The sequence below is a fragment of the Mesoplodon mirus genome (assembly GCF_964341445.2).
Source record: "Mesoplodon mirus genome assembly, chromosome: 3".
In the NCBI taxonomy this organism is placed as follows: domain Eukaryota; kingdom Metazoa; phylum Chordata; class Mammalia; order Artiodactyla; family Ziphiidae; genus Mesoplodon; species Mesoplodon mirus.
Genome location: NC_138978.1, coordinates 105,886,424 through 105,910,600, shown reverse-complemented (window position 1 = coordinate 105,910,600; position 24,177 = coordinate 105,886,424). Strand labels below are relative to the sequence as shown.

At 52.0% G+C, this 24,177-nt stretch overlaps 2 protein-coding genes across 6 annotated transcripts; one reads left to right on the top strand and one right to left on the bottom strand.

Annotated features, from left to right (window-relative positions):
• Window positions 1-2,525: 2,525 nt before the first annotated feature.
• On the bottom strand, window positions 2,526-24,110 carry TAFA3 (TAFA chemokine like family member 3). 4 transcript variants are annotated; one of them, XR_014293492.1, is made up of 7 exons: window positions 24,031-24,110; window positions 11,644-11,701; window positions 9,460-9,575; window positions 8,712-8,861; window positions 7,659-7,783; window positions 6,411-6,557; window positions 2,611-2,709 (listed from the first exon to the last, which is right to left on the bottom strand). XR_014293492.1 is itself a non-coding variant. In XM_082614941.1 (6 exons), the coding sequence occupies exons 3-6, from the start codon at window positions 9,572-9,574 to the stop codon at window positions 2,698-2,700; spliced, it is 402 nt and encodes a 133-aa protein (XP_082471067.1). In that variant the 5' UTR covers window position 9,575; window positions 11,644-11,701; window positions 24,031-24,110; the 3' UTR covers window positions 2,526-2,697. The 4 variants fall into 4 exon arrangements, 3 of the variants coding, with proteins under 3 accessions (XP_082471067.1, XP_082471066.1, XP_082471065.1); XM_082614941.1 differs by lacking the exon at window positions 6,411-6,557 and having other exon boundaries at window positions 2,526-2,709; XM_082614940.1 differs by lacking the exon at window positions 2,611-2,709 and having other exon boundaries at window positions 2,990-6,557.
• On the top strand, window positions 16,587-22,168 carry PPM1J (protein phosphatase, Mg2+/Mn2+ dependent 1J). Of its 2 annotated transcripts, none has more exons than XM_082614935.1 (10): window positions 16,587-16,926; window positions 18,525-18,639; window positions 19,333-19,410; window positions 19,697-19,809; window positions 20,085-20,169; window positions 20,759-20,877; window positions 21,081-21,144; window positions 21,301-21,408; window positions 21,520-21,671; window positions 21,816-22,168. In XM_082614935.1, exons 1-10 carry the CDS (start codon window positions 16,601-16,603, stop codon window positions 21,961-21,963), a joined length of 1,308 nt encoding a protein of 435 aa, XP_082471061.1. In that variant the 5' UTR covers window positions 16,587-16,600; the 3' UTR covers window positions 21,964-22,168. The 2 variants fall into 2 exon arrangements, with proteins under 2 accessions (XP_082471061.1, XP_082471060.1); XM_082614934.1 differs by having other exon boundaries at window positions 19,123-19,410.
• Window positions 24,111-24,177: the final 67 nt, after the last annotated feature.

Below are 24,177 nucleotides of genomic sequence, written 5' to 3'. Positions count from 1 at the left end.
GACCTGAGCTCATAATTTTCTTTCAAAGTTCTTGGGTGCACTGAGAAGAAACAACTAACCCCATTATACTCTTTATTTCCATTAAATTGTTCGGTGGCAGCAACTACTTGGTTACCCAAAGCCTTGCCTCCTATAGGTATTTGATTACAGTTGTCTACAGGTGATAATTAATGTATCTGTCTTGCCGCTGCTGGCCATGGTCTACCAGTGTCACTTTTACCATTAGCAACAGGGTCATTAATGCCTTTAAACAGATCAATTTCAAGAGTCCTATCCTTAAAGTTCTGTTCCTCTGGAACAATTTCCAGTACCTATAATGGTATCTGATACTGATTTGATATTGATACTAATGATATTAGAAAGGGTTCAGTCAGGGAAGGAGAGACACTAAGAATATTATGAAACAAGGGTTTATTTTAGGAACAAGGCTTACACATTTTTGGAATAACTGAGGAAATCAGAGTCTGAATGGAGAAGTTGGAGGACCAAAGAATAGTCACTCATCAACCCTTCTGAAGTCAGGCATGCCCAGTAGTTAGAGCAGGATCCTAGAGAGTTGGTGGAGAAGTTTACATGGAAGCCTGTTGCCTCTGCATCTGGGGGTTGGCCTGGGGTTGCTCTTGGTCAGAAGGCCTGGGGGTTGCTAAGAAAGCTTGTTGTGGAACGAGGGAGAATGAGTACAGCCTGGAACTTGGTGGCACTTCTAACCATGACAACCTTCAGAAAGTAATTACTACCACTGCACTTATCTCTTCTAAATCATTCACAAATTAATCTTTTGGCTAACTGTGATCAGAAACTATCAGGGAAGAGGATTCTGGAAAATGTAGTTCCAGCTTACTCAAGTCAACACAGTATAAAACCACCACCTGCCATTTATTAGCTGCTTGATCCTGAGCAAATTATTTAATGTCTATGAGTCTAAATCTCTTTCCATCTCAGGTTTGGACATTGTCATCTAGGACATTTTCCTGGGTTTTTGGAAGATGCCCTGCTGCTGGGGATCCCCCACTTACCGGTACCTCCTCTCTCTGGCCACTTGTGATTCCCTCTCAGCCTCATGGCTTCTGGTAGTCTTTCCCTACATGGGGCACCTCTCCATTCCAGGCAGCCCTCTTGGGCAGTCCACATCTGGCCCTTGGAAAACAAACAAACATCCATGCTCTGCTAAGCTCTGGAGGTACAGCTCACACCCAAGACACTTTTTTAGACTCACTATCCAGGCCCACAAGCCAGCCACAATCACTGCTAGATTATTTTCAGTCCTGAGTCCCTCTGTCCCTCACACTCCAATAGCTCTTGGAGTTCTTTTCTGCAATTCCCCTTAAGTGGGTGAAAGACAGAATCGACACCTAAACCTTCCCCTTGGCTGGGGGAGGAAGGAAGTGACAACTCACTGCAGACAGACCTTCAATACCACCTGCCTTTCAGCCTCAGCTCTTAGCCCTCTGTTATACAGTCTGGAGGGGAGTAAAGGCCTATGGCCCATCCGTTTTACAAATTTGATATAGTCTAGCATCTTATTTATTTATTTATTTATTTTTGGCTGCATTGGGTTTTTGTTGCTGTGTGCGGGCTTTCTCTAGTTGTGGCGAGCAGGGGCTACTCTTTGCTGCGGTGCGTGGGCTTCTCATTGCGGTGGCTTCTCTTGTTGCAGAGCACGGGCTCTAGGCACGTGGGCTTCAGTAGTTGTGGTGTGCAGGCTCAGTAGTTGTGGTTCACGGGCTTAGCTGCTCCGCGGCATGTGGGATCTTTCCAGACCAGGGCTCGAACCCGTGTCCCCTGCATTGGCAGGCGGATTCTTAACCGCTGCACCACCAGAAAAGTCCCTAGTCTAGCATCTTGATTTAGAATGTGGTAGCTGATAATAGCTGATCCTTATTATTCTTTTCCTCACCTTTGAGGCCTCTGCCCAAATCTTGAGATGGGAAGAGTCCCATTTAATATATTGTTACCTACATAAAGAGCCTAATGTGCTTGACACAAGGTAGACATTCACTAGCAGAAGCGATTGTGTACTGCCAATCACCCAGCATGGAAGTCAATCCAGCCCTTGAAAATGGTTGGAATCCTATCCCTCTAAGCCAGACTAAAGGGGAGTGTGTACCCTTATGTAGGGCTTGAAAGGCAGTTGCCTGTTCTTCCTTATACCCAGTCTATATGTCTATTCCAAATACAATGTTTATAACCATCTGAGTCCAGTAGCTTCTGGACCCAGACCCACCCTCAGTGACACATCACAAGACCAAGGAAATCAAGAACTAGCTTAGCTGCTCCCCTACTCTGAAGTCCCATCTCAGCCACAGCAGGTGGAGTGGAAACGCGCTGGGCTTTGTGCAGTCAGCATGCCCTGGTCTGACGTACAGGTTGGCATTTGCCTTGATTAGCCAGTCTCTGTGGTGAGCTAGTTTTTATATATTTTGAATATCAGCCTTGCTTTTGAGCATGGAGTTGCTCAAATCCACAGATGCACAGAAATACCAGCAGCAAACATGCGTACACAATTACATCTTTACACATGGGTGCACTTGCAGTTACTTCCCTGAGGTTTAAAAGTAGAAGTTACATGACCTTGGGAAATGTGAACTGAGCTGATCTGGGCTGTGACAACATATCAGGGAAGCTTCCATCTGTTCCAAGTCTTTTTCTTGGCCTCTGTCTTAGTCGTTGTTTCTTCGTTTCTTTGGTTGTTAGAGCTCACAAGTGGCACTGGAAGGGATTAAAGGGGACACAAGCACAGACTCAAAAAAAAAAAAAAAAAAAACCCAAACCTAGAAATTCAACATACAGTCATCACTTTCCAAATTGTCAGCGTGTATTGAGAAAGATTTGATAAAAACGTCAGGGCAGGGGTTGGCAAAAGTTTTCTAGGGTCCAACAGTAAATATTTTAAGCCTTGTACAGGCCGTATGGTTTCTCTGCAATGACTTAGCTCTGCTATCTCATAGTAGGAAAGTAGTCACAGACAATAATAAACAAATAAGCATGGTTACATTCCAATACAACTTTATTTACAAAGACAGGTGGTGGACCAAATTTGGCCCATGGGCCTTGGTTTGCAGCCCCCTGCATTAGGCTCCAAAGAATCCTGAAACCATCAAAACTGCTGCACAGGTCTCCCAAAGATTGACAGGAGCTCCATTCTGTCTCCTCCAAAAAGGACAAAAATCAAGTTTTATTCTAATTATTTTGTGTGGTGCTTTGGTGTTTTGATGTTCTTCTGAGTGATCTCAATTCCCCCCTTTTGTCCCTTCTCCCCTCTTTCTGTGTATATATCTCTAAAAGCTTCCCATTCTTCTTTATTCTGTCCTTTGGAACTCACAGGGTTGGGTGATTTTAGAGTGAGGCTCTTTCACATTCATCCTTGCTGAAATTCTGGCTTCTTTTCAGGGCTCTCATCTATACTAGAGTAAGAGGCAATGTGCAGTAGCATAAAGAGCACTTGTCTGGATCACTGGGCAGCACATGCCACCAGCTTGCTGTGTGACTTTGAGCAAATTACCTAACCTCTCTGAGCCTTCCTTTTCTCATCTGTCAAATGAGGGAACTGGCTAAGGTCTCTTAAATCCCTTCTAGCTCTAAGCTTGTGATTTTAGGAAGCTGCAGCTTCAACTCTAGCCAACTGTCTGGAGCCATTAATTAGGATGTCACTCACAGACCTTAATGAAACTGCCAGGAGGCCACAGAAAGTAGCCACATGATCTGTAATTGGCAACCTTCCGAAGCTGGGTGGGTAGGGTTACCAGCTAACCTCAGGAAATCTGACAGCCCATCCCACTAAGGGGAGAAAAGGAACACAGATGATCCAGGACCCCTATGCTCCAGGAAAATTAATTTGCATTCCTATACTGCCATTGAAGCAGCTACAAAATGTGTACAAATGTTGACTTAGTTGGAAGCAGGACCTGAGGGAGCTTCTGTTGGGAGGTGAGCTTTCCCTTCTCCATCAGATCCTCTCGTGTGGGGCTCTCCTGGCCCTATAAAGAATACCCCTCAAAGTCCACCAAATAAATATATGATTAGGTCAGGAGGAAATGGAGGCTTTGAGGGGTTAAAAAAATGAATTAGCAAATTCCAGCATGTGCCAAAGGAAGGAGGTCTTCTCTGAAGCAGGGATGAGGGAAGTCAGGGAGGATCAAGGAGCCTGGCTGGGGCAGGGGTGGGCGGTGGTTGGCAGCTTGGGGGGAGTTTGTACAGCACCATCCCCCAGCTCACAGCTCACTGGCTATGGATGCAGCAGATGCGCAGGCGGCTGGAGCCCTCTCCCTCCCTCCTGGACACAGTCTTGAGGGATGGGGAGGGAGTATAGAAGCCTGCATCCTGGCTTCAAGGAGAGCAGGCTCTTATTGTCCGACTCTGCTAAAGCTGTCTCATTTGTAGCCTAAATAATTCACTCACCAGTCTCTCAAGGAACATTAGAAGAAAAACAAAACCCGACCCACCCCTCACGCTCAGGTTCCCACTGCACCGAAGGCAGGCCGGGAGGCAGACCCAAGCTGCAGAGACGGCCTGCCTTCAAAGGTTTATTGGGGTTGGCAACTTTCCAAAAATTGCCTGGGGCCTGGTTTTGTACAGCCCTTGAGCTAAGAATGGTTTTTACATTTTAAAAGGTTTTTTAAAACAACATGAAACAAAATAAACAACAACAAAAACAAAGAATATGCCAGAGACTGTATGTGGCCTGCAAATATTTACTATCCTTTCCTGAAAGAGTGCCAATCCCTTAATCCACTCCCCAACCTTGAAGGAGGTGATGACAACCTTTGACCTACTCCTTGACTACCCTACCCTGTGACCCCACTATATGCAAAGATTCGAAGTTGTCAGAGTTCTGACATCTACAGCCTAGTGGGAGGCTGGCATCATTGTTCACCCCATTACCAAAAACAACAAAAAGGCAAACAAGAAGATAAACCCTGGAGTGGGGTGAACGGTCTTGATTCTACTGCATGGGGAGGGAGGGAGAGAAGCAGGGGGGGACTGAGACTCTCAGCTTCAACCCATCATCTGATCTATCTTCTCTGAGGGTCACAATTCAGCATTGTCCCAGTTGGTCTCTACTGACGCCCCTCCCCTCAAGGCCCCATCACACCCTGCAGTCCTGGTGATCCCAGCGGATCCTACCTGATCCCAGCTGATGCCAGCAGTCACTGAGGCTGTAATTCTCTTATTGATAAGACATCCAAGTAATTCGCGTCTCTGAGTCCCTGAGGCCTGTGTGTCATCTGCAAACCACCTAGGGTGCCAGCCTGACTGGCTGACCTTCAGTCCTGGACAGAGGCTCCATCCAGCGCAGGGGCTCCCCTGCTGCGTAGCAGGGCCTTTGAAGGAAGAGGACTCTGACTAGCCCTGGACACCACCCAGACCCTCTGTTGGAGCCAGAGCCACTGAGAGGCACAGCCTAAGGACTCTGGAAAAGACAGGTTAGAGTGGACAAGGCTTCCAGCTCAGAGTGCCCAGCTGTAACTGGGCTGAGTGACCTCTGGGCTGTCATGGGTTCTGTTTGGAAGTTTTGGGGCTGAGGGCAGAGTGGAGACCCAGTGGCCCTGCATCCTGGTGGGTAGGTATTCTGGATGATTTCAGATAGGAGTGAACTTTGTAAAAGTTCTTGCTCAAAATCATTGAGCTGTCCAGCCAGTTCTTTGCAGGTTCCTGTTCTTGAGATAAAAACAGCATGGAAGGCCCAGGCTGGAATCCCAACATCCAGGCTAAGTGAAAGATCAGCCGTCTTAGAGATTTGGGAGCCCAAGCTGTGACACCTTGGGCAAGTCACCTCATTTCTCTGGGATTCAGTTTCCTCATCTGTTAAAAGAAGCAAACAAACAAAAACCTGGGGTGCCTGGGTGAGGGTGATTTTACAGTCCTGTCCAGCCCGTACCCAGTGTGTCCGAAGCAGGCAAGGCCTCTGCAGAAGCTTTTCTGGAAAGTTGTTTGGCTTCATCTCTGCTTTCCTTCCCCAAGTCAATTCAGCCCCATCCAAATGAGATACAGCTGGTCTGGCATCAGGGGAGAGTGTTTTCCTTCAGTAGGTCAGCAGCTTGCCGGGGATTTGGACCGATGTGAGGTCCCACTAAAGTAGTGGGTGGTGAATATGGCCTATGTCTTTGTGCCCTATGGCCAGAGGGTGGCTGAAGGGCTATGGGAGTCTCCTCAACTGGAGTGGGGTGAACAGCCCCCAACATGCTCATAGCATATGGGCCAGAAACCAGTCTGATACCACACACTTTAATCTAAGTTAACTTGATTGCCTTTCGTCAGCTCTTCAACTTGACTGAACGTTCCTTAAGGGTAGGGATTCTATCTTAACCTTCTTCTGTGTCCCCCAGGGAGAGCCCAGCACCACAGGTATGTGGCTGGAGATTGGCCTGGAGATATGAGGACGTATCTGCTGAGAAGCTTTACTGCAATACCTCTGGAAAGAGTGCTGCTGCACTTTGCACAGGGTGTGGGTCCAGGGAAGTGAATCTCCATATTTGCCAGCTGATAACTGGACACCATTCTCCAGTGGGTGGCTCAATCAAGCTGTCAGGTCATGACCCCAAGAGCTATCGTGTGACCTAGAGAGCAAGTGATGCGGGAAGGTTAGAGAAGGGAATGCCTGTCCCATGCCAGTGTGCCCGAGATTCCCCAGGATATGCAGGTCACTTTCCCCTAAAGCAGTCCAGACTGGGAAAGTGTGGCTGGGTGGCCCATGAAAACATAAATCAGCCTTGCGTCACTGCTGGTTGCTTCAGAGTAGCTACCAAATTGCAAGCACAGTGATCTACAGGCTACAAATCCAAACCCATACAATAGTGACAAATGTCAGAAGCTCTGGGGTGGGTCTCTTCTAGTCAAATATACTCAGAATGGCTGTGTCCCTTGCCTGCCTGCAGATAGGAAGCTCTACTTTAGATCCAGCCACACTTTTTCTTGCTGTAGTTCCTGTTCTGTGCCTTATGAAAATGTTCTCTTCAGAACTCCGGAGCCCGCCTTTCCTTCTGTATTGTTTTCTTTGCTTGTTTGTTTGCTGGGTGTGATGGTGGGGAGGGAAGGCAGGAGGCCGAGTTCTGGCTTGCCCCACAGTGTCACCCATCTGTACAAACGGCCATGACAGAGCAATACAACTGATTAACCGTGACACACATGGAACTGCTAACGAGTTCGATAAAATTTTGATTATCCCTTGTTCTGTGGGGCAGGCAGCAAACCATGGAAATAATAAGCCTCTCGGCTGGTGTCAGCACAGCAGTTCAACCAGAGAAAGGCAGGTGTGAGTTACAGGGAGTGAATCGTGGGAATGTGGGGGTGGGCCTGCAGCAGGGGTGGGAGGGCAGAATGGCTATTGCAGAGATTCCCCTCTCAATTATCTAGATAATTCCCTCAATTCTCTACTTTGTTCTATGGACCTGACATGTTCTGGAAGGCAAACTCACTCTTGGCAGAGAAGGAAACTAAGGCCTCAGGAGCATCAGGAATATGTCCAGAAGGACACCTTGGATTTCAGTCCCCAGAGTCTAGACGAACCCAGGGGAGACTGTCCGGGGATGAGCCCACATGGCTTGCAGATCTCACCCTGGGAAACTGGCATCCTAGACCCCAGGGTTCCTGTGCCCCCTTTTCCACCCCCAGTGAAGGGGGAAGAGTAGGGCTGGGATGAAGTGTCTCTCCCTGGATACCTTGGTGGTTTTGACTTTGTGTCCAGTGCTGCAGCTCCATCCCGACAGGTCCGGGAGCACTTTACACTCCTCGCCCAGCAGGCAGGGCTCCATCTGACACCACCACTTCTGCAGGACGATGGAGGCTGTGGGAGCAGGAAGCAGTGAGGGCAGCTCTAAGTTCTCTGCAAGTACAGCATGCAGCTGTGGGCGTGGGAGTGGTTCGTACAGAATAAGGGCATGTTTCTACACACCCTGGCTTAGAGCCCTGCATTCCCCTTGTCTTTTTCCTACTCCAGGCTGCCCAGAAGGGCAGTACTCAGGCTGAGGCCTTGGGACACAACCATACCAACCTTAACCCCACTGACCCCTACATCTCACCAAAGACAGAGAGGGGTGAAGGCAGGGGCAGTTGTCTCTAAGGCAACACTTGAGTTGAGCCACCACATCAGCAGCAGAGAGGCACAGTCTTCAACATACCCCTTGGTGTATGTGAGCAAGCGTGCAGGCCATTTGAGGGAGTGCACAAGCAGGTGTGTGCATGTGAGCACAAGTGGGCACGTTTATGGCGCTGCCATGTGAGAGTAAGAAAATAAGCACGGGTGGGGCCGTGGGAAAGGGGTGGATACGAAGGAATTCATGGCCAAGCAATACACGTGTGTCCATGTGAGGGGAGGGTAAAGGCCAGCTTGAGAACGAGAGGAGGGGATGTGTAAGAGGCCTGGGAAGGAGCCGCAGGTGAAGAGGTCAACGTCTGGAGGAGTGGGTGTGAGGTGATGAGGCTGACAGGAGGCCTGAGAAGATCGTGTGAGGAAGTGAATCTGCGTATGTGCCAGGCAGTAGGTGTGGCCAGGAGGGAGGGCGTGTGCTTGTGACAGAGCTTTCCTCATCTATGGGATGGGGATGGTCACATCTGTGCCCCTCCTCCCAGAGGTGGCCCCATCATTTGAGACTCCGACAGTGAAAGCCCTGAGCTGGGCATGAAATTGTATCCCCAGCAGATGGCGAAGCCTGGACAGACCTTCTTATCTCTCTGACCAAGCCCTCCCTGCCGGGTCCCAGCCTCTCACTCACCGTCCACGCAGGAGGGCTTTGCCCGGGTGGTGCCGGCCACCTGGCCAGAGAAGCAAGAGCATTTGACAGTCTGGGAGCGCTCCTCGATGCGGTTCCGGTTACAGCAGCGGTGAGCCGCAATCACCTCGCAGGTGCCCTGCTTCACGGGGACTGAAAGGGCCAGCACACCATCAGATGCCCGGCCCAGGCCAGCACCCCTTCTCCCCTCCCACCAGCCCTAGTTGTCCTCCAGCCCCTCCTCCCAGCTCAGGGCAGGGGTAGGTAAGAGATTTCCAATTGCAGGGGAGGAGGAAACGGATGACATCTTCCTGCCACATCAGTGTTCCTATCCTTCCTTCCTCCCCAGTGAGGCCACACTCATCGCCCTGGCAGAGCCTGGCTCTTGGGCAGGAGAAAGATGGGGTCCACACCATCCCCCCATCTCCTGGCTTCCTCTGGGTAAGGCCAAGGGCCCCGAAGGCTTACAATGCGCGGGGAGGATCATCCGCTTACACCGGCTTTAGCCATCCCAGAAGGAAAACCACAGAATTAGGCCAGGAGGCTAGACTTAAGCCCTGACCCAGGGGCTCCTCTCCCTGCAGAATACCTTCCGGCATGGAAGGGAAGGTGAGAATGGGTCTGCCCTTGAATCTGTGGGTTTTACTCTGCCTCAGAGATCTGCCTGCTGTGGAACGGGGTGCAGTGGTGTCCAGCTTTCCAGGCATCCTGGAAAAACACCCGCCCCAGGGCCCCACCACCTCCCCTAGACCTGTTGGAGTTGGAGGCTGCAAGGAAGCCGAGGCCAGGTGGGTCCACAGCCAGACCAAGCCAAGTGCCAGCAGCCAGCCGCCCGTGCTCCAGTTCTGTGTGGCCCTCTCACGCATCCTGCAGAGAGAAGCACACACCCTGCTTGACTCCAGGCAGGAGCCCTCCCCGTGCCCAGTGCCAGCACCACTGTTGCCACGTGCTCTGGGGGGCACAGAGGCAGGCAGGGTGCATGACTTGTCCCCAGGCAGCTCTCAGCCTGGCACAGACTCACTGTAGAAAGTGGTGAGTACTACAGTCAGAAAGGGGAGCAGGAAGGGAGACTGTTCTGCTGGGAAAAACATGGAAAGCTTTGTGGAGGAGATGACATTTAGGAGGGGTCTTAAAGAATGGACCAGGCATGGCCCCATGGAGTGCTGTGACATGGAAGGAATAATAATGCTGACTGCCATGTTTTGAGCACTTGACCCTGCAAACATACTCTTGAATCCTTCGCGACTGTCCTACAAAGTAGGATTACTTGTACCCATTTTACAAATGAGCAAACTGATACTCAAAAAGCCTGGACACAACCTAAACAACCATCAATAAAGGGCTGGCTAAATACACTGTGGGCCATTTGTGCAATGCCCATCCAGACAGCTGTAACAGAATGAGGAAATGCTTTATGTACTGAGGCATGCAATGATCTCCAACGATAATCCATCATTTAGGGAAAAAAAGCAAAGTGCCTGGTGATGTGTATTCAATGTGTAAAAGGGAGGGATTATATATGTTGCTCAAATATGGGTTAAGCTAGCTCTGAAAAATGTACCAAAAGACCCTAATAACATTGTTTGCCACCAAGAAGGGAAACTAGTTGGCTGGGAGTGGGAAACTGGTTGGCTGGGATACAGAGGTAGAAGGGAGATATTTTTCTCCCTATTGCTCTTTTTTTTTTTTAAGATTTTTTTTTTGATGTGGACCATTTTTTTTAACATCTTTATTGGAGTATAACTGCCTTACAATGTTGTGTTAGTCGCTGCTGTATAACAAAGTGAATCAGCTATAGGTATACATATATCCCCATAACCCCTCCCTCTTGTGTCTCCCTCCTACCCTCCCTATCCCACCCATCTAGGGGGACACAAGGCACCGAGCTGATCTCCCTGTGCTATGCAGCTGCTTCCCACTACCTAGCTATTTTACATTTGGTAGTGTATATGTGTCGATGCTACTCTCTCACTTCGTCCCAGCTTATCCTTCCCCCTCCCCATATCCTCAAGTCCATTCTCTACGTCTGCGTCTTTATTCCTGTCCTGCCCCTAGGTTCTTCAGAACCATTTTTAAATTTTTTTAGATTCCATATATATGTGTTAGCATATGGTATTTGTTTTTCTCTCTCTGACTTACTTCACTCTGTATGACAGTCTCTAGGTCCATCCATCTCATTGCAAATAACTCAATTTTGTTTCTTTTTATGGCTGAGTAATATTTGATGTGGACCATTTTTAAAGTCTTTATTGAATTTGTTACAATATTGCTTCTGTATTATGTTTTGGCTTTTTAGCCGCAAGGCAGGTGGGATCTTAGCTCCCCAAGCAGGGATCGAACCCGCACCCCCTGCATTAGAAGAAAAGTCTTAACCACTGGACTGCCAGGGAAATCCCTCTCCCTATTGCTCTTTAATCTTTTGGGATTTGAACCACGGGAAGGTACTAGCAACTCAGCTTAAACAAAATATAAATATAAAAAGGAAGAAATGAAGTGGAGGCTAATAGAAGTCAAGTGACTTGCCGAAGGCCAGGCAGCATGTGGGTAGAAGACCCTGAGCGCAGAAACCTGCCCTGTTACCACTGGACCACCTTGCTTCTGCTCTCTTCCCCTTTCCTTCTCCTCCTTCACCCTTGATGGTTTGAATCTCCCAAATCTATCCCAGAGAGCGGACTAGAAATGGAGGGAACCCCAGTAAATCAGAGGCACAGAGCAGCTGGGAGCCACCCAAGCACAGAAGGGGCATGAACCACCCCCTCTGCTGCACTGCTACCCCTTGGGGCATCACTGGGCTCCCTCAGGTGCCAGCTTAGTGCTGGGAACACTAGAGGCCAAACCAAATGCCAGGACCCGGCTGCTCCCTTGGGTAGGGTGCTTGATCTCTGTCTACCCACCTCTCCCCCAACTCCCCCTCTTCAACTGTCTCCTCACTCACCTTTTTTGGAATCTTTTATCTTCTGTCAGTTCATCCACTGGCCTCAGATTCACTGTTCCTAGACAAATAGGAGAGATTCTTGTGGTTTGCAAGGGACAGAGGGAGCCCGTGGCCCTGCAGGGGGTGGAGGAGGGCCTGGGTGAGAGCAAGTGGGTGGACTGGGCACTGAAGTAGTGCCTAATTCTGAGGTTGTTCCCCAAGGTGCCAGGACAGGGGGCAGAGTCCCTCCTCTGCCCTGGGAATTCGCAGAGGTCCTTGCAGACTCTGGGAACATGTAGGTTGGTAGGCCTGAGAAGAGAAGCTGGAGGGAGCTTCTCTGTGCCAGGAGTGAAGCAGGGTTGATGGTAGGAGGTATCTAAGAACCCACCCTGTCATCTCTCTGGCCTTGGGAAGGGGCTGAAGGCCGGGGAAGAGTTCCTGAGCAGAATCTGACAGCCGCTGCTGGGAAGAGGCGCCTGAGAATAATAACCCCTGAGGTCCTGAATCCTCTCTGCCTCCTCCTCCTCCTAGCCCCATCACACCTGCTTCCTGGACTGGCCAGGAGCTGGCTCAACTATGCTGCCCTCAGCCCCATTCCCACTCTAGAGGGCTAGAACGGGAGTCCTCCAGGTCTCTGAGCCTCAGCGGCCTCAGCCCCAAAGCATCTCCATTTTCCCCAAGACCTCCCCTCCCTCAACCTCCAGAGGGAGGTGGAACTGAGGCAGGTAGGATGGTGGGGCTCAAGAAGGACCAAGAGCCATGTGTCCTAGCTCCCCAGAGTGAGAGCCCAGAAAAAGACTGCGGGGGCAGATGGAGGAAGTGATGCCAAAACCCCTGGGATGGGTGTGCTCCACGGGCAGAGAGCTTCTAGAAGTACCTCTTTTCTGAGTAGGTATCTCCCCTGCCTGCCCCCTTCAGGAACCTTTGTTTTGATCATTACAAAGGCAGCTGTGCTTTTTCTCTGGCAGTCCCCCAACCCATTTCTCTCTGAGCTGCCACACCTCCAACCCAACTTTCCCATCTCTCCTATGAACCCCAAGACCCAAAAGACCCTGGAGTGGGCATATGGGGTGCCTTCTCTGGCATTCTATTCCTTCCCTCAGAGAGAGCTTGAGAAAGAAGCTTCTGGGGTTTGTTCTCAGGCTTCCACACTCCTGCCTCAGTTTCCCAGGCTGTTTTCCTCAAACCTCTGCATACCAGCATGGGGTTGAGAATGTGAACCACAAGATCCTTTAACCTTTCCCTGACTTCTCCCGCCCCTGCCCCGCGCCCACTCAGTCCTCCCAATTCTGAGCTCCCACGCCTGGGACCTACCTGCCCCCACGGCGGTACCCACGGGTTCCACCCGCCGGCCTGAGGTTCTCCTCGCCTCTGAGCCCGGGACCGAGACTCCGAAAGGCGGACTGCAGGCGGGAGCGGTCAGCTCCGGTGCTGTCTACTCCGGAGTCCTGTCCCCCTCACCAAGTTGCTGCGTCCCCGAGGCGGAGGGGCTCTGGCCAAACTGGCATCACGGTCATGCGGGGCCCGTCCTGGGCACGGGGGAGCTCCGGGCCCGCTCGGCCAGCTCTGCAGAGCTCAGCCAGGGTCTCTCCGAGGCTCCCGCCCACAGGCCTGGGAGCTCGTGGCTGCCGCCGCCGCCTCTTCCTCCTCCTAGCCCGGGGCCGCCCCCGCTTCCCTAGCCCCGCGCGGGCGTAGCCGCCGCGGCCTCCCAGACAGCGCCGGGCACCGCGCACTACGCTCCGCCGACCCCGCGGGCACAGCGACCCCTGGCGCTCGAGGCAAGACCGGGGAAGAGAGGACAGCCCCGTGATGTGGTCCCTGGTATAGGCAGGTAATTCAGAGCGGTCCCTCAAGACTCTGGAGGTCTTGGGTCTTGGGGCTTGGGGTGGGGTGCTGAGTGTGAGGAGTGCTAGCCCAGACTCTCACGGGTTTTGAGCCTTGAAGATTCCCGAACTGCACTGTCCAATACGGTAAATAACATCTTAAATTAAGTTTCTCATTTACACTCACAACATTTCAAATGCTCAATCACCACATGCAGCTAGGGACTACTGTACTGGGCAGAAAAGATATAGAACATTCCCACATTGCACAAAATCCTATTTCACAATGCTCTTTTAGATTGCTATGGTAGCCCTTCAGTGTTAAAATGTTAAAATCCAGGAGGAAATAGCAAATGATCTCTACCCCAGGAGCGGTGTCCTCTGGGGCAGGAAGGACCTGGGGAGGCATGTGGGTAGGGGCCTGGCAGGCAGGAGGGCTTTGGTAGGCCTGTGGATGATGGGTATGAACCCCAACTTGGGAACGAAAACGCTGAGACCCAGTTTCTTCACCATAAAAATTGCAATGTAATTGCAATTGTATAGTGTGTAATTTTTTACAGGGTGAGATTCTGGATGTGAAAGTATTAGACAAATGAGAGAGGAAGTGGTGGTCTGTGAATTTGTCTCTTGATTGAAGGACACTCCTCTTAGTTTAAGAGGGCTTTGGGGTTGGAGTAATGGGGAGGGGAGAGGCAAAGGGAAGAAGCCCAGTTCCTGGCTCTGAGCCACTGCATGTGGCCTAGGATAAAGGGACTTCTCTCTCTCTCTGTCTTTTTAAAATTAATTAATATATTTATGTATTTATTTTGGCTGTGCCCGGTCTTAGTTGTGGCACGCAGGATCTTTTTTATTTGCAGTATGAGGACTCTTAGTTGCGGCATGCATGCGGGATGCATGCGGGATCCAGTTCCCCCACCAGGGATCAAACCCAGGGCCCCTGCATTGGGAGAGTGGAGTCTTACCCACTGGACCACCAGGGAAATCCCTAAAGGGATTTCTCTTGAGGATGCCCATTTCCCACCCCTAGCTGAGGCCTCGCACACTCCTGGCAGGACCAGCCTCTGAGCAGTTCTCAGCAAAGAATATCCTACAAGGCTGCTTCTTCCCACTCTATCTCCCTTTTGCCTCTCACTCTGTGCTGCCTCAGGGATGAGTAGAGGTGGTGACCTTCTCACCAGGTTCTGGGGCAGTCGTCTGAGGATGGAGGAGTTGTGATGATGCCAGGAATAGGAGGTGAGAGGTTCAGGGAGAGGAGAGTCTTAGGATTTGGGTATGGTCGGAGGGCTGTTCTAGAGCCCAAGGGAGCTGCTGACATCCCTGCTGACCATCTGTTGCTGGAACTAGGGGGCCTCTGGGCCCTGGCTCTGTGGCCCACTTGCAGTCACACCATGATGGGTGTTGTGAAGAGCAGGGATTATGGAGCTGGATGACACGGAGAAGTGGTAAGCAAACTGTCCCAGAAACACTGAATAATAAAAATAGCCGAGATGTTATATTTTTTCTTCTATGGCTTGCTGCCACTGTTTATGCCATTTATCTGTGAGCTGGTTCCAGTTTTTCTCAAACAGGAGGGAAATACTCATAGCAGCAGCATGTTCTTTATCTCCCTGTCTGCCTTGCCACTCTATGTGCCTTTGGGTCTGACTTTTTCTGGTTTTCTTTTCTTCTTTTTCCTTCTCTCTGCCCAAAGTGCAGGCATAATTATAGAAGTCTACAAACCTGAATGACCATTGTGAGATTTGTATTTGGAAGCTACCAGAAAAGACACCCCTTCTGGGGGTACAGTCTAGCCAGGAACAGAGAGGGTCATGGTCAGGAAGCACCCAGCTGACAGAGTCCAGAGGTGGAATCCCCACCATGAACTGGGTGCCAGTCCCTGAGGACTACCCTGACTTGCATTAGGACCATAAGGGCCTTGTCCCCATTTGAACCATGTGTGGGGTAGGAGGTGTCTCTGGAGGCCTAACAATCAATTCCCAGGCTTAGGAACATAGCTGTTCCAGCATCAGGTCAGCACCACCCTCCCCTCTCAGGCAGGGACTTAGCCTGGCCTCTGTCTCCCCCCGGTGGCAGCCACAGAAGTTGTTCACCTGGACTGTTCTCAGCCTTTGCCTTAAGAGGAGGAGGGTGGGAGAGGAGGAACACTCCTCTCTTCTATTCACCTACCTCTTAACCCTTCCTCTCTGATCTAGATAAATCAGCTTGGTTCTTAAGAATAGGTGTGGGTGGCTGGGGAACGGACATGGGCATGAATTTCCCACTGGCTGTTGACCTCCTGGAACAAGTCATGTAAAATGACAGGAGCATCCAGTCCTGCGTCATCCATAAAACGAACATAATAAAACCTACCTTGCAGGGTTAGTGTGCAGTGTAAAGGGCCTAAAGTATAGAAAGTGCTTTGTAGAGGGCCTATTATTAGTAAGTCCTCAATAAATGTAGTTATTGTTATCCTTACTAACAGTTCTGCTGGGGTCAGGGGAGGTCCAAATATGGGCAGAAATTGGGTCCTGAAAAAAAAAAAGTGGAGTCGGAGTGGTAACTGTTCTGCCGGATCTAGCGGTGGTCTTCACGGGGAACAGCGCCCTCGGGAATCCAGGAACTTACCCAGCTCCCTAATTCAGGATGATTGGCTCCAGCCTGCCTTGTTACCACTTCCACACCACTCCCAGCACCAGCTCGCTGGCCCTCACTCTCACTCCGGCAGCCCCAGCCAGAGGTGTTACCACACCTGGAGCTTCACACCCAGCGGTCGCTAACGGAGATCATCAGCTCCATCACCCTCTGGGCAGGCTAGCCACAACGAACCCAGGGCGAGGAGGCACCACCCTCCCGTCACAATGGGGAAGTCCTAGCTGATGAATATAGAGCAAGGCTGAAATAAGATTTCTGTTCCCTTCCTACAATAGCAGACCCTTCTTCCCCCCAAAAAATGGAGGCGGGAGAAGTCGGAACGGGGCTGGGGAGAGGCCGCGAACCGGCGGGGCTGTTCCCGGGGTAGCCCCGAGCCGCAGGTAGTTTTCCCGGGGACTGGCCCTGCGGCCCGCGAGCCAATGGTGGGCCCAACTGACCGGAGCGAGCACCGCCCTTCGAGAGCCCTAGGGGGCGGGGCCTGTCTTGGGGCGGGGCCACGGCCGAGGGCGGGGCAGGGAGGCAGCATGCTAAACCGGGTGCGCTCAGCCGTGGCGCACCTGGTGAGCTCTGGGGGCGCCCCGCCTCCGCGCCCCAAGTCGCCGGACCTGCCCAACTCGACCTCGGCGCCACCCGCCGCCCCTCCACAAGCTGCCAGAAGCCCTCCGGCTAGGGCTGGGAGCGGGAGTGCGGCGCCCGCGAGGACAGTAGAGGCTCGAGCAAGCTTCTCCCGACCGACCTTTCTGCAGCTGAGCCCTGGGGGCCTGCGACGCGCCGATGACCACGCTGGCCGGGCTGTGCAAAGCCCCCCGGACACTGGCCGTCGCCTGCCTTGGAGCACGGGCTACGCCGAGTGAGCGCCCCCGGGGGCACCCTAACCAGGATGGGACTCCCATTCCCAACTTCCTCCCCACCTCGGCATCCCGGGCGCTGGGACGCATCCCCCGTCGCCGCTCTCGGTGCCAGGAGCTCCTTTTTCCCAGGACCTTTGCTGTCCTCTGGGCTTCGGGCCGCACCCACTCCCAGCCCTTTCTTAAGTCGGGTGCAGCTTTTCTCAGGACTTTCTAGCTCGCTGACTATCCTCACCCGCGCCGCTTCAGGACCTTGTTCTCTCCCAGAGCCCGGAGAGTGGAGGGCCCGTGAACGATGAGTTGGCCAGTTGTCAGTCGCGGCCCGGTAGTTTAATGGCTAAGGGAGGAGAGGTTTCAAGGAGCGGGGGTCCCTTTTAATATAGGAGATGGCGGCTGGAAAAACTCCTTGGGCTTCCCGACCCCAGCGCCCCAGTTCCCTGTCCCTCTTACCGTTCCCCTCCCCCTCCACACCCAGAAATAGCCCGCGACACCAGGCGGCCGCCGGCTTCCCCAGGGGCGGGGGAGGGGGCCGCCCGGGGAAGCGGGAGGGCCCCCCTTTGAACACCCCTTGGCGGGTGGACATGCCCTGGCCAGGCAAGGAAGCGGACCTCCGGGCCAGAGCGGTGGGAGTGGCGGCAGCAGCCGGCTTGCTCCAAGGCTGCGTGAATTTTTTTTTTTTTTCCTTGTTTGGTTGTTTGTTGGCAGTGCAGGATCTTAGTTCCCTGACCCGGGGACCCGGCAGTGAGAGCGCGGAGTCCTAACCACCGGACCACTAGGGAATTCCTACAGGGCCGGTGGATTTTTAATGCATCTGCTGGGAGAGCAGAGCACTGAGGGAGATGGGGGCGCTGAGGGGCTGAGGGTGGGGGCTGGTGGACCCGCGGCCCCACTACCGGCTCCTTTAACTTCCTATTTGGGAAGAGTTTGGGGTTATGTGGCTCCTGCGCAGTCCAGGGAGGCTAACACTCCTACCCTATTTCAATTCCTCTTTCCTGATCTGTGCCGGAGCACTTACTCATTGCCAAACAGCAGAATCTGGGACTTCCCTGGCGGTCCAATGGTTAAGACTCCATGCTTCCAATGCAGGGGGCGCGGGTTTGATCCCTGGTGTGTGTGGGGGAACTAAGATCCCACATGAGGCCAAAAAAGAAAAAGAAAAAGCAGAAACTTTCACTGGATGATTTTAGGATGAAGGTGGGTGTGCTCATGAGGGTGGGGTGGGGTGGGGTGTTGTGGACAAGGTGCTAGAAGAGTTTTTTGGGGTCAGAGTGGATGCAGGGTCTCGGCAAGCCAGGAATTAAAACCTCCTTCCCTCCATCCAGGTCCTCCCCCAGTGGCACCATTAGGGAAGGGATGGGAGACCTGAGGTGGGAGAGTGCTGCTGTGGCCTTTCTAGGAGGTGGTGGAGCCCAACACCCAGGCAGTACTCCTTGTGCCTTGCCCTGCCTCCCTTCTCCTCCTCCCTCTGGCCTGGTTCCCAGGTGGCTGTGACCTTTCTCAGCTTGACCAGTAGGCTGGAGAGGGTATGTGCGTCTCAGGTGGGAGTTATTCCAGGACCTGGTCTGGTGTCCAACCTGATGTGGTCACTTTGGCCTGACAGGGTCATCAATGCTGGCAAGAGTCGGCACAATGAGGACCAGGCTTGCTGTGAAGTGGTGTATGTGGAAGGTCGGAGGAGTGTTTCAGGGGCACCTAGGGAGCCTAGCCGAGGCCAGGTAAGCTCCCCACCCCCTTTCCTAACCTCCACAGGAGACACCTATCCCCAGGGATTCTAGGCATTCGGTTTTAATCTGAGCCATGTGATAGACCTACCCCCTAACTCACTAGCTTTCTACCTTAGTGGCACAGAACCTTTATCTGGCATTGATCAGGTAGATTCTACCATGTCAGTGTGAATATTTAGTTTTCCACTTAAAATGGAGATGCTCATGTATTCATTGATGATTTAATAATTACCATTGCTTATTTTTGCATGTTTTATCCTCTGAGTTTGACTTTTTTGATGCTTTGCTTTCAGACACAGTATGCCTTTGGTGAATGAGTGAATGAATCTCATTTGCCTTAAATACCAAAATCTAACCTCCTCTCTAATGTTTATATGGATGCCCAGAGTCTTGCTCTTTTCCCTGCATAACACACACACACACACACACACACACACACACACACACACTCACCTCCAACTTTTCCTCCACCAGGGACTCTGCTTCTACTACTGGGGCCTGTTTGATGGGCATGCAGGGGGCAGAGCTGCCGAAATGGCCTCTAGGCTCCTGCATCGCCACATTCGGGAGCAGCTAAAGGACCTGGTAGAGATACTCCAGGACCCCTCGCCACCTCCCCTCTGCCTCCCGTCCACCCCGGGGGCTCCAGGTTCCTCTGATTCCTCTCACTTGGTTGGTCCTCAGTCCTGCTGGTCTTCGCAGAAGGAAGTGACTCATGAGAGCCTGGTAGTGGGTGCCATTGAGAATGCCTTCCAGTTCATGGTAAGTGGGTGGCCCGGGCCAAGGGCTTGCCAGGCAGACACTTTGGTCAACTCTGTATGGGAGTCAGGTGGCCTGAGGAGGTGACGCTGAGAACCCATAACAGCTTTGAGAACCTGAGCAGAACTTGGTTCAGAGGGAGGGAGAAGTGGGTGTTATACCGATGTCTTCCCTACTGTCCACCAGTGTGGCTTGCCTGGGCCAGTTTATTTCTGCAGATGTGGGCGGGTGGCTGTGTGTCTGGAGCCTCTTCTTCATCCACCCCCTTTGACCCTTCCTCATATGGCAGGATGAGCAGATGGCCCGGGAGCGGCATGGCCACCAAGTGGAGGGGGGCTGCTGTGCACTGGTTGTGGTCTACTTGCTAGGCAAGGTGTACGTAGCCAATGCAGGTGACAGCAGGTATGGGGTGGGAGCTTTGAAAAAGGCTGTGTGTGGGAGGGGTCAAGCTTCTGGGATGGGGGAACAGAAGAGAGTGACGTGGTGGGTGTTAACATTCAGAGATTGGAACGGGTCAGGAGGGATCACAGATATAAGGAAGGGCCTGAAATAGCTACGAGGGGAGGAAAACTGGGGGTCTGGGTGAGGGACGCTAAGGGAGGGCCTCGTCTTTTTGGAACTCTTTATATGAGGGGGTTGCAGAGAGCCGAGCCCAAACCTTTTGTTTCTCTGGGCAGAGCCATCATTGTCCGGAATGGAGAAATCATTCCAATGTCCCGGGAGTTCACCCCGGAGACTGAGCGCCAGCGTCTTCAGATGCTTGTAAGTAGGAACTAAACTCCCTACTCCCATTCCTTACTAATCTTGTGCCTCTCTGTACCCTGTGTCCCAAGGACTCTCCGACCCTCACCACGCAGACAGACCGCTCCTTACTGGGAGCTTACGGGGAAGGCCACTCCACAGACTATGGAGTGCAGGGCTGAGCTGGTGTGGAGGATGTGGCAGGAAAGAGCGTGGGCTGCTCCAGTGCCTCCCACTGTGGCCCTAACTGAGGAAGGAAGTGCGGTCAGAGTCGGGGAAGGAAACAGCAAAGGCCCTTAAGGGGCAGGATAGCTTAGTGCTTTAAAGCAATGGCTCTGGAGCTGGGCTGCCTGGGATTGAATCCTGGTTTGAGTACTTTGTGTGATCTTCAACAGTTCCCTGAACTTCTCCATAAATCAAGAGTTCCTGCCTTAAAAGTTGTTGTGAGGATTAAATGAGCTAATAAATGTTAATAATATTAGAACAGTGCATGGTACACAGTAAACTCCATTTAAGGGTCTGCTATAATTAACATCACCTCTACATCAGGGTGTACTGTAAACCTAATGCCCCCTGGCCCTCTGCTCTGTCTGTCTGCTCCCAACACCAGGGCTTCCTGAAACCAGAGCTGCTGGGTGGTGAATTCACCCACCTTGAGTTCCCCCGCAGAGTTCAGCCTAAGGAGCTGGGGCAGAGGATGCTGTACCGGGACCAGAACATGACTGGCTGGTAACACTTCCCTCAGAGCTGGGGCCCGTTTCCATGGCAACACAACCAGTCCCTCGCCAGCAGCAAGGTGGAAGCTGGAGGCTGGGCCAGGCTGGGAGCTGGGGGAATGCGGCCCTTCTAAGGGGTTTGTGTAAGGGGTGTGGCTTCTAGGGGAGAGGGACTTTGATGCCTGGGTGATGCCTCCTGTACTCCCCCCTCCCCAGGGCCTACAAAAAGATCGAGCTGGAGGATCTCAGGTTTCCTCTGGTCTGTGGGGAGGGCAAAAAGGTAAACTCCATGGTAGAGGTGGGAGAGGGCAGGAGGACCCACCACAACTTGTCTAGGGAGGTGGAGGTTCTACCTGAGGGTAGGGGTGGAAAGGGTCCATGGTTCCAGAGAGACTGGGAGAAGGCTATAGTAGTGTCCCCTCCTCATTTCCTTTAGGCTCGAATGATGGCCACCATTGGGGTGACCCGGGGCTTGGGAGACCACAACCTCAGGGTCTGCAGTTCTACCCTGCCCATCAAGCCCTTCCTCTCCTCTTTCCCTGAGGTGAGCCACATGGGAGCCTCCTTAGCCTTCCCTGCTCTAGGGGTCTCAGGCTAGCTTTCTCCCAAGGTCGCTTTATCCCCAAGCTCCCTCTGCACCCTCTCTCCCCACCAGGTACGAGTGTATGACCTGACGCAGTATGAGCACTGCCCAGATGACGTGCTAGTCCTGGGAACAGATGGGCTGTGGGATGTCACCAGTGACTGTGAGGTAGCTGCCACTGTGGACAGGGTGCTGTCAGCCTATGAGCCCAATGACCCCAGCAGGTAGGGGTTGTATGGCGGCAAGGGGATGACGATGGGGAAGGAAGGGACACAGGGAAGAAATGCTTGGGGACCCACATGACGGCCTGTGTATCCATCTTCCCATATACATGTTGGTACATGAATGTGCACATGTGCTTCTGACAGGTACACAGCTCTGGCCCAAGCTCTGGTCCTGGGGGCCCGGGGCACCCCCCGGGACCGTGGTTGGCGTCTCTCCAACAACAAGCTGGGTTCCGGGGATGACATCTCGGTCTTCGTCATCCCCCTGGGAGGGCCAGGCAGCTACTCCTGAGGGGCTCAGCCCCGAACCTCCCTCCACCATCCCAGCCTCTCCATGCTTACCCTCTCCCAACCCAAATTCTGAAGTTGTCTCCTTGACCTTCTTTAGTGGCAATTTAACTGAAGAAGGGGTGCCAGTTAGATCCAAAATTTTAGCTCTTGGCAAATAAACCAGATGGATAAATGTGTGTGTCTTCATTTTCTTTGACTAAAAACTGTCCCAGTTGTCTCCAGAACATCTCCTAGACATCTCACAGGCACTTCAACTCAACATTCCTCCAACTGAATTCATTATTTCCTCCACAAATATGTCTTCTCCCCACTCATCATCTCAGGGGGCACCAGCTCAGCTACTCAAGTTAGAGTTCTTGGAGTTGAGCACCTTTGGCTTCCGTTTCTTCCTCATCAAGCTAATCAATCACTAAGTATTGTTGATTCTATATTTTTAAATATATTTCTTAAAAAAATTCTTTTTGTAGTTTTTGCCCGCGGTGCATGCGGATTCTAGTTCCCCGGGGTACCAGGGATCGAACCTGTGCCCCCTGCATGGGAAGCACGGAGTCTTAACCACTGGACCACCAGGGAAGTCCCTTAAATATATTTCTATTTGTCCATCCCTACAGTCACTACCTTAGTCCTTCAGTATATTAGCCTCCTAATTGTCTCCAAGCCACTCCCCTGCTTTCCCCAATATATAATATACACAGCAGCCAGGGAGCCCTTTCCCCAGGGTGAATCTGCGTTGGTGATTCCTCTGAGAAAATACTTTGGGCTCCTTACTGCACCTAGACCAAAAGTGACACTCAACTCTTGAGCATGACATATAAATACCTTCATGATCTGGCCACTGCTTCCTTCTCCGGCCCTGTCTTCTGCCCCACCCCGCCTTGTGGTTTCCACAACTCTGTGGGTCTGGAGTAGCTCCAACTCATTTAAAATCTACACATCACCTCATCCTGAACGCTCCACCTGTCCTTCCACAGCCCACGCATGCCCCCACTACAGTGCTCGCCTCTTGTACTGTAACTGTCTATATGAGGAGTTGGTACGGAGTAGCAGTTAAGGAGCAGGGGCTTGAAAGTCCTGCTGTTTGGGTCCTGGTGCCAGACCCAGCACTAGGTTTGCAATCTCTCTGAGCCTCAATTTGCTTTTTGGAGAAATGGAGATAACAGTACTACCTCAGGAGGTAGTTTTAGAACTAAAGTAGTTTATGTATGTAGAGCCAGGTCCATGTAATAAGGGTTCAATAACTATTACCTATCTTTAAGTTGTCTGCGTTTGGAATTTAGATTGTAAGTTCTCTGAAGGCAGAAACTGATCTGAACTGAGCACATACCTCAGTTTATTGAGCCAGTTAAGAGGCCTGGGACCAAACTGCACTGCACCTCAGTTTCATCATTTAGCAAATGTGTGGCTTGCTCTTCAGATCTTTAAAGTCTGTATGACTTCTAACATTCATTCATTCAGCAAATATTTGTTGAAAATCTATTATGTGCGACACACTGTGCCAGACAGTGGGAAGGGACAGGTTGGAGGATCACAGTGGGCAGTAGGGAGAGAGACCAGCTTTGGAGCCAGACAGGCCTGACTATCTGAGTTCTTGCTCTGCCACATACAAATGGCAAAATTAAGCCACTTAAGTTAAGTCACTTAACTCCCCCGAGCCTCAGTTTCCTTACAGGCAAAAGGGGATGGGTACACTTAACCTAGAGATCTGTGATGACTATTAGAAGCTATGTAGTGTGCCCTGCACAAGCTAATGAAATGTGAGTAGACTTCCTCATCCTCCATCCACCTCCTCAGGTACCTTTCAGGGAAGAAGATACACGTGTTGGTAAATACCCAACGCACAAGTCAGGCGCGGCTAGGTGTCCCTAGAGGCACAGAAATAATATAACGGGGGTGGCAACTGAATTCCCAGCTGGGGATCCAGAAAGATTCCAGGGTGGAAGGATGGGTAGGAGTTGGAAATTCCAGGTAGGGGGAAGGAAGGGAATTGTGAGGTGGAACCAAGTGCCCTGAATCTCAAAGGTTCTGAAAGGTCTCCAGGCCTGGGGGGATGATGGTGGGTTGTACTTACTCCGCAATGAGCCTAGGAGCAGAGGGTGGGCATCTTCCGCGGCCTCCTCCGCGGGCGTCCCCGAAGACGCTTTTTCCAGTCCCGCCTCCCGCGAAGCCCCAGGTGATGTAGGCGCGGGTGGCCGGTTGGCCACGCGAGGGCAGCAGC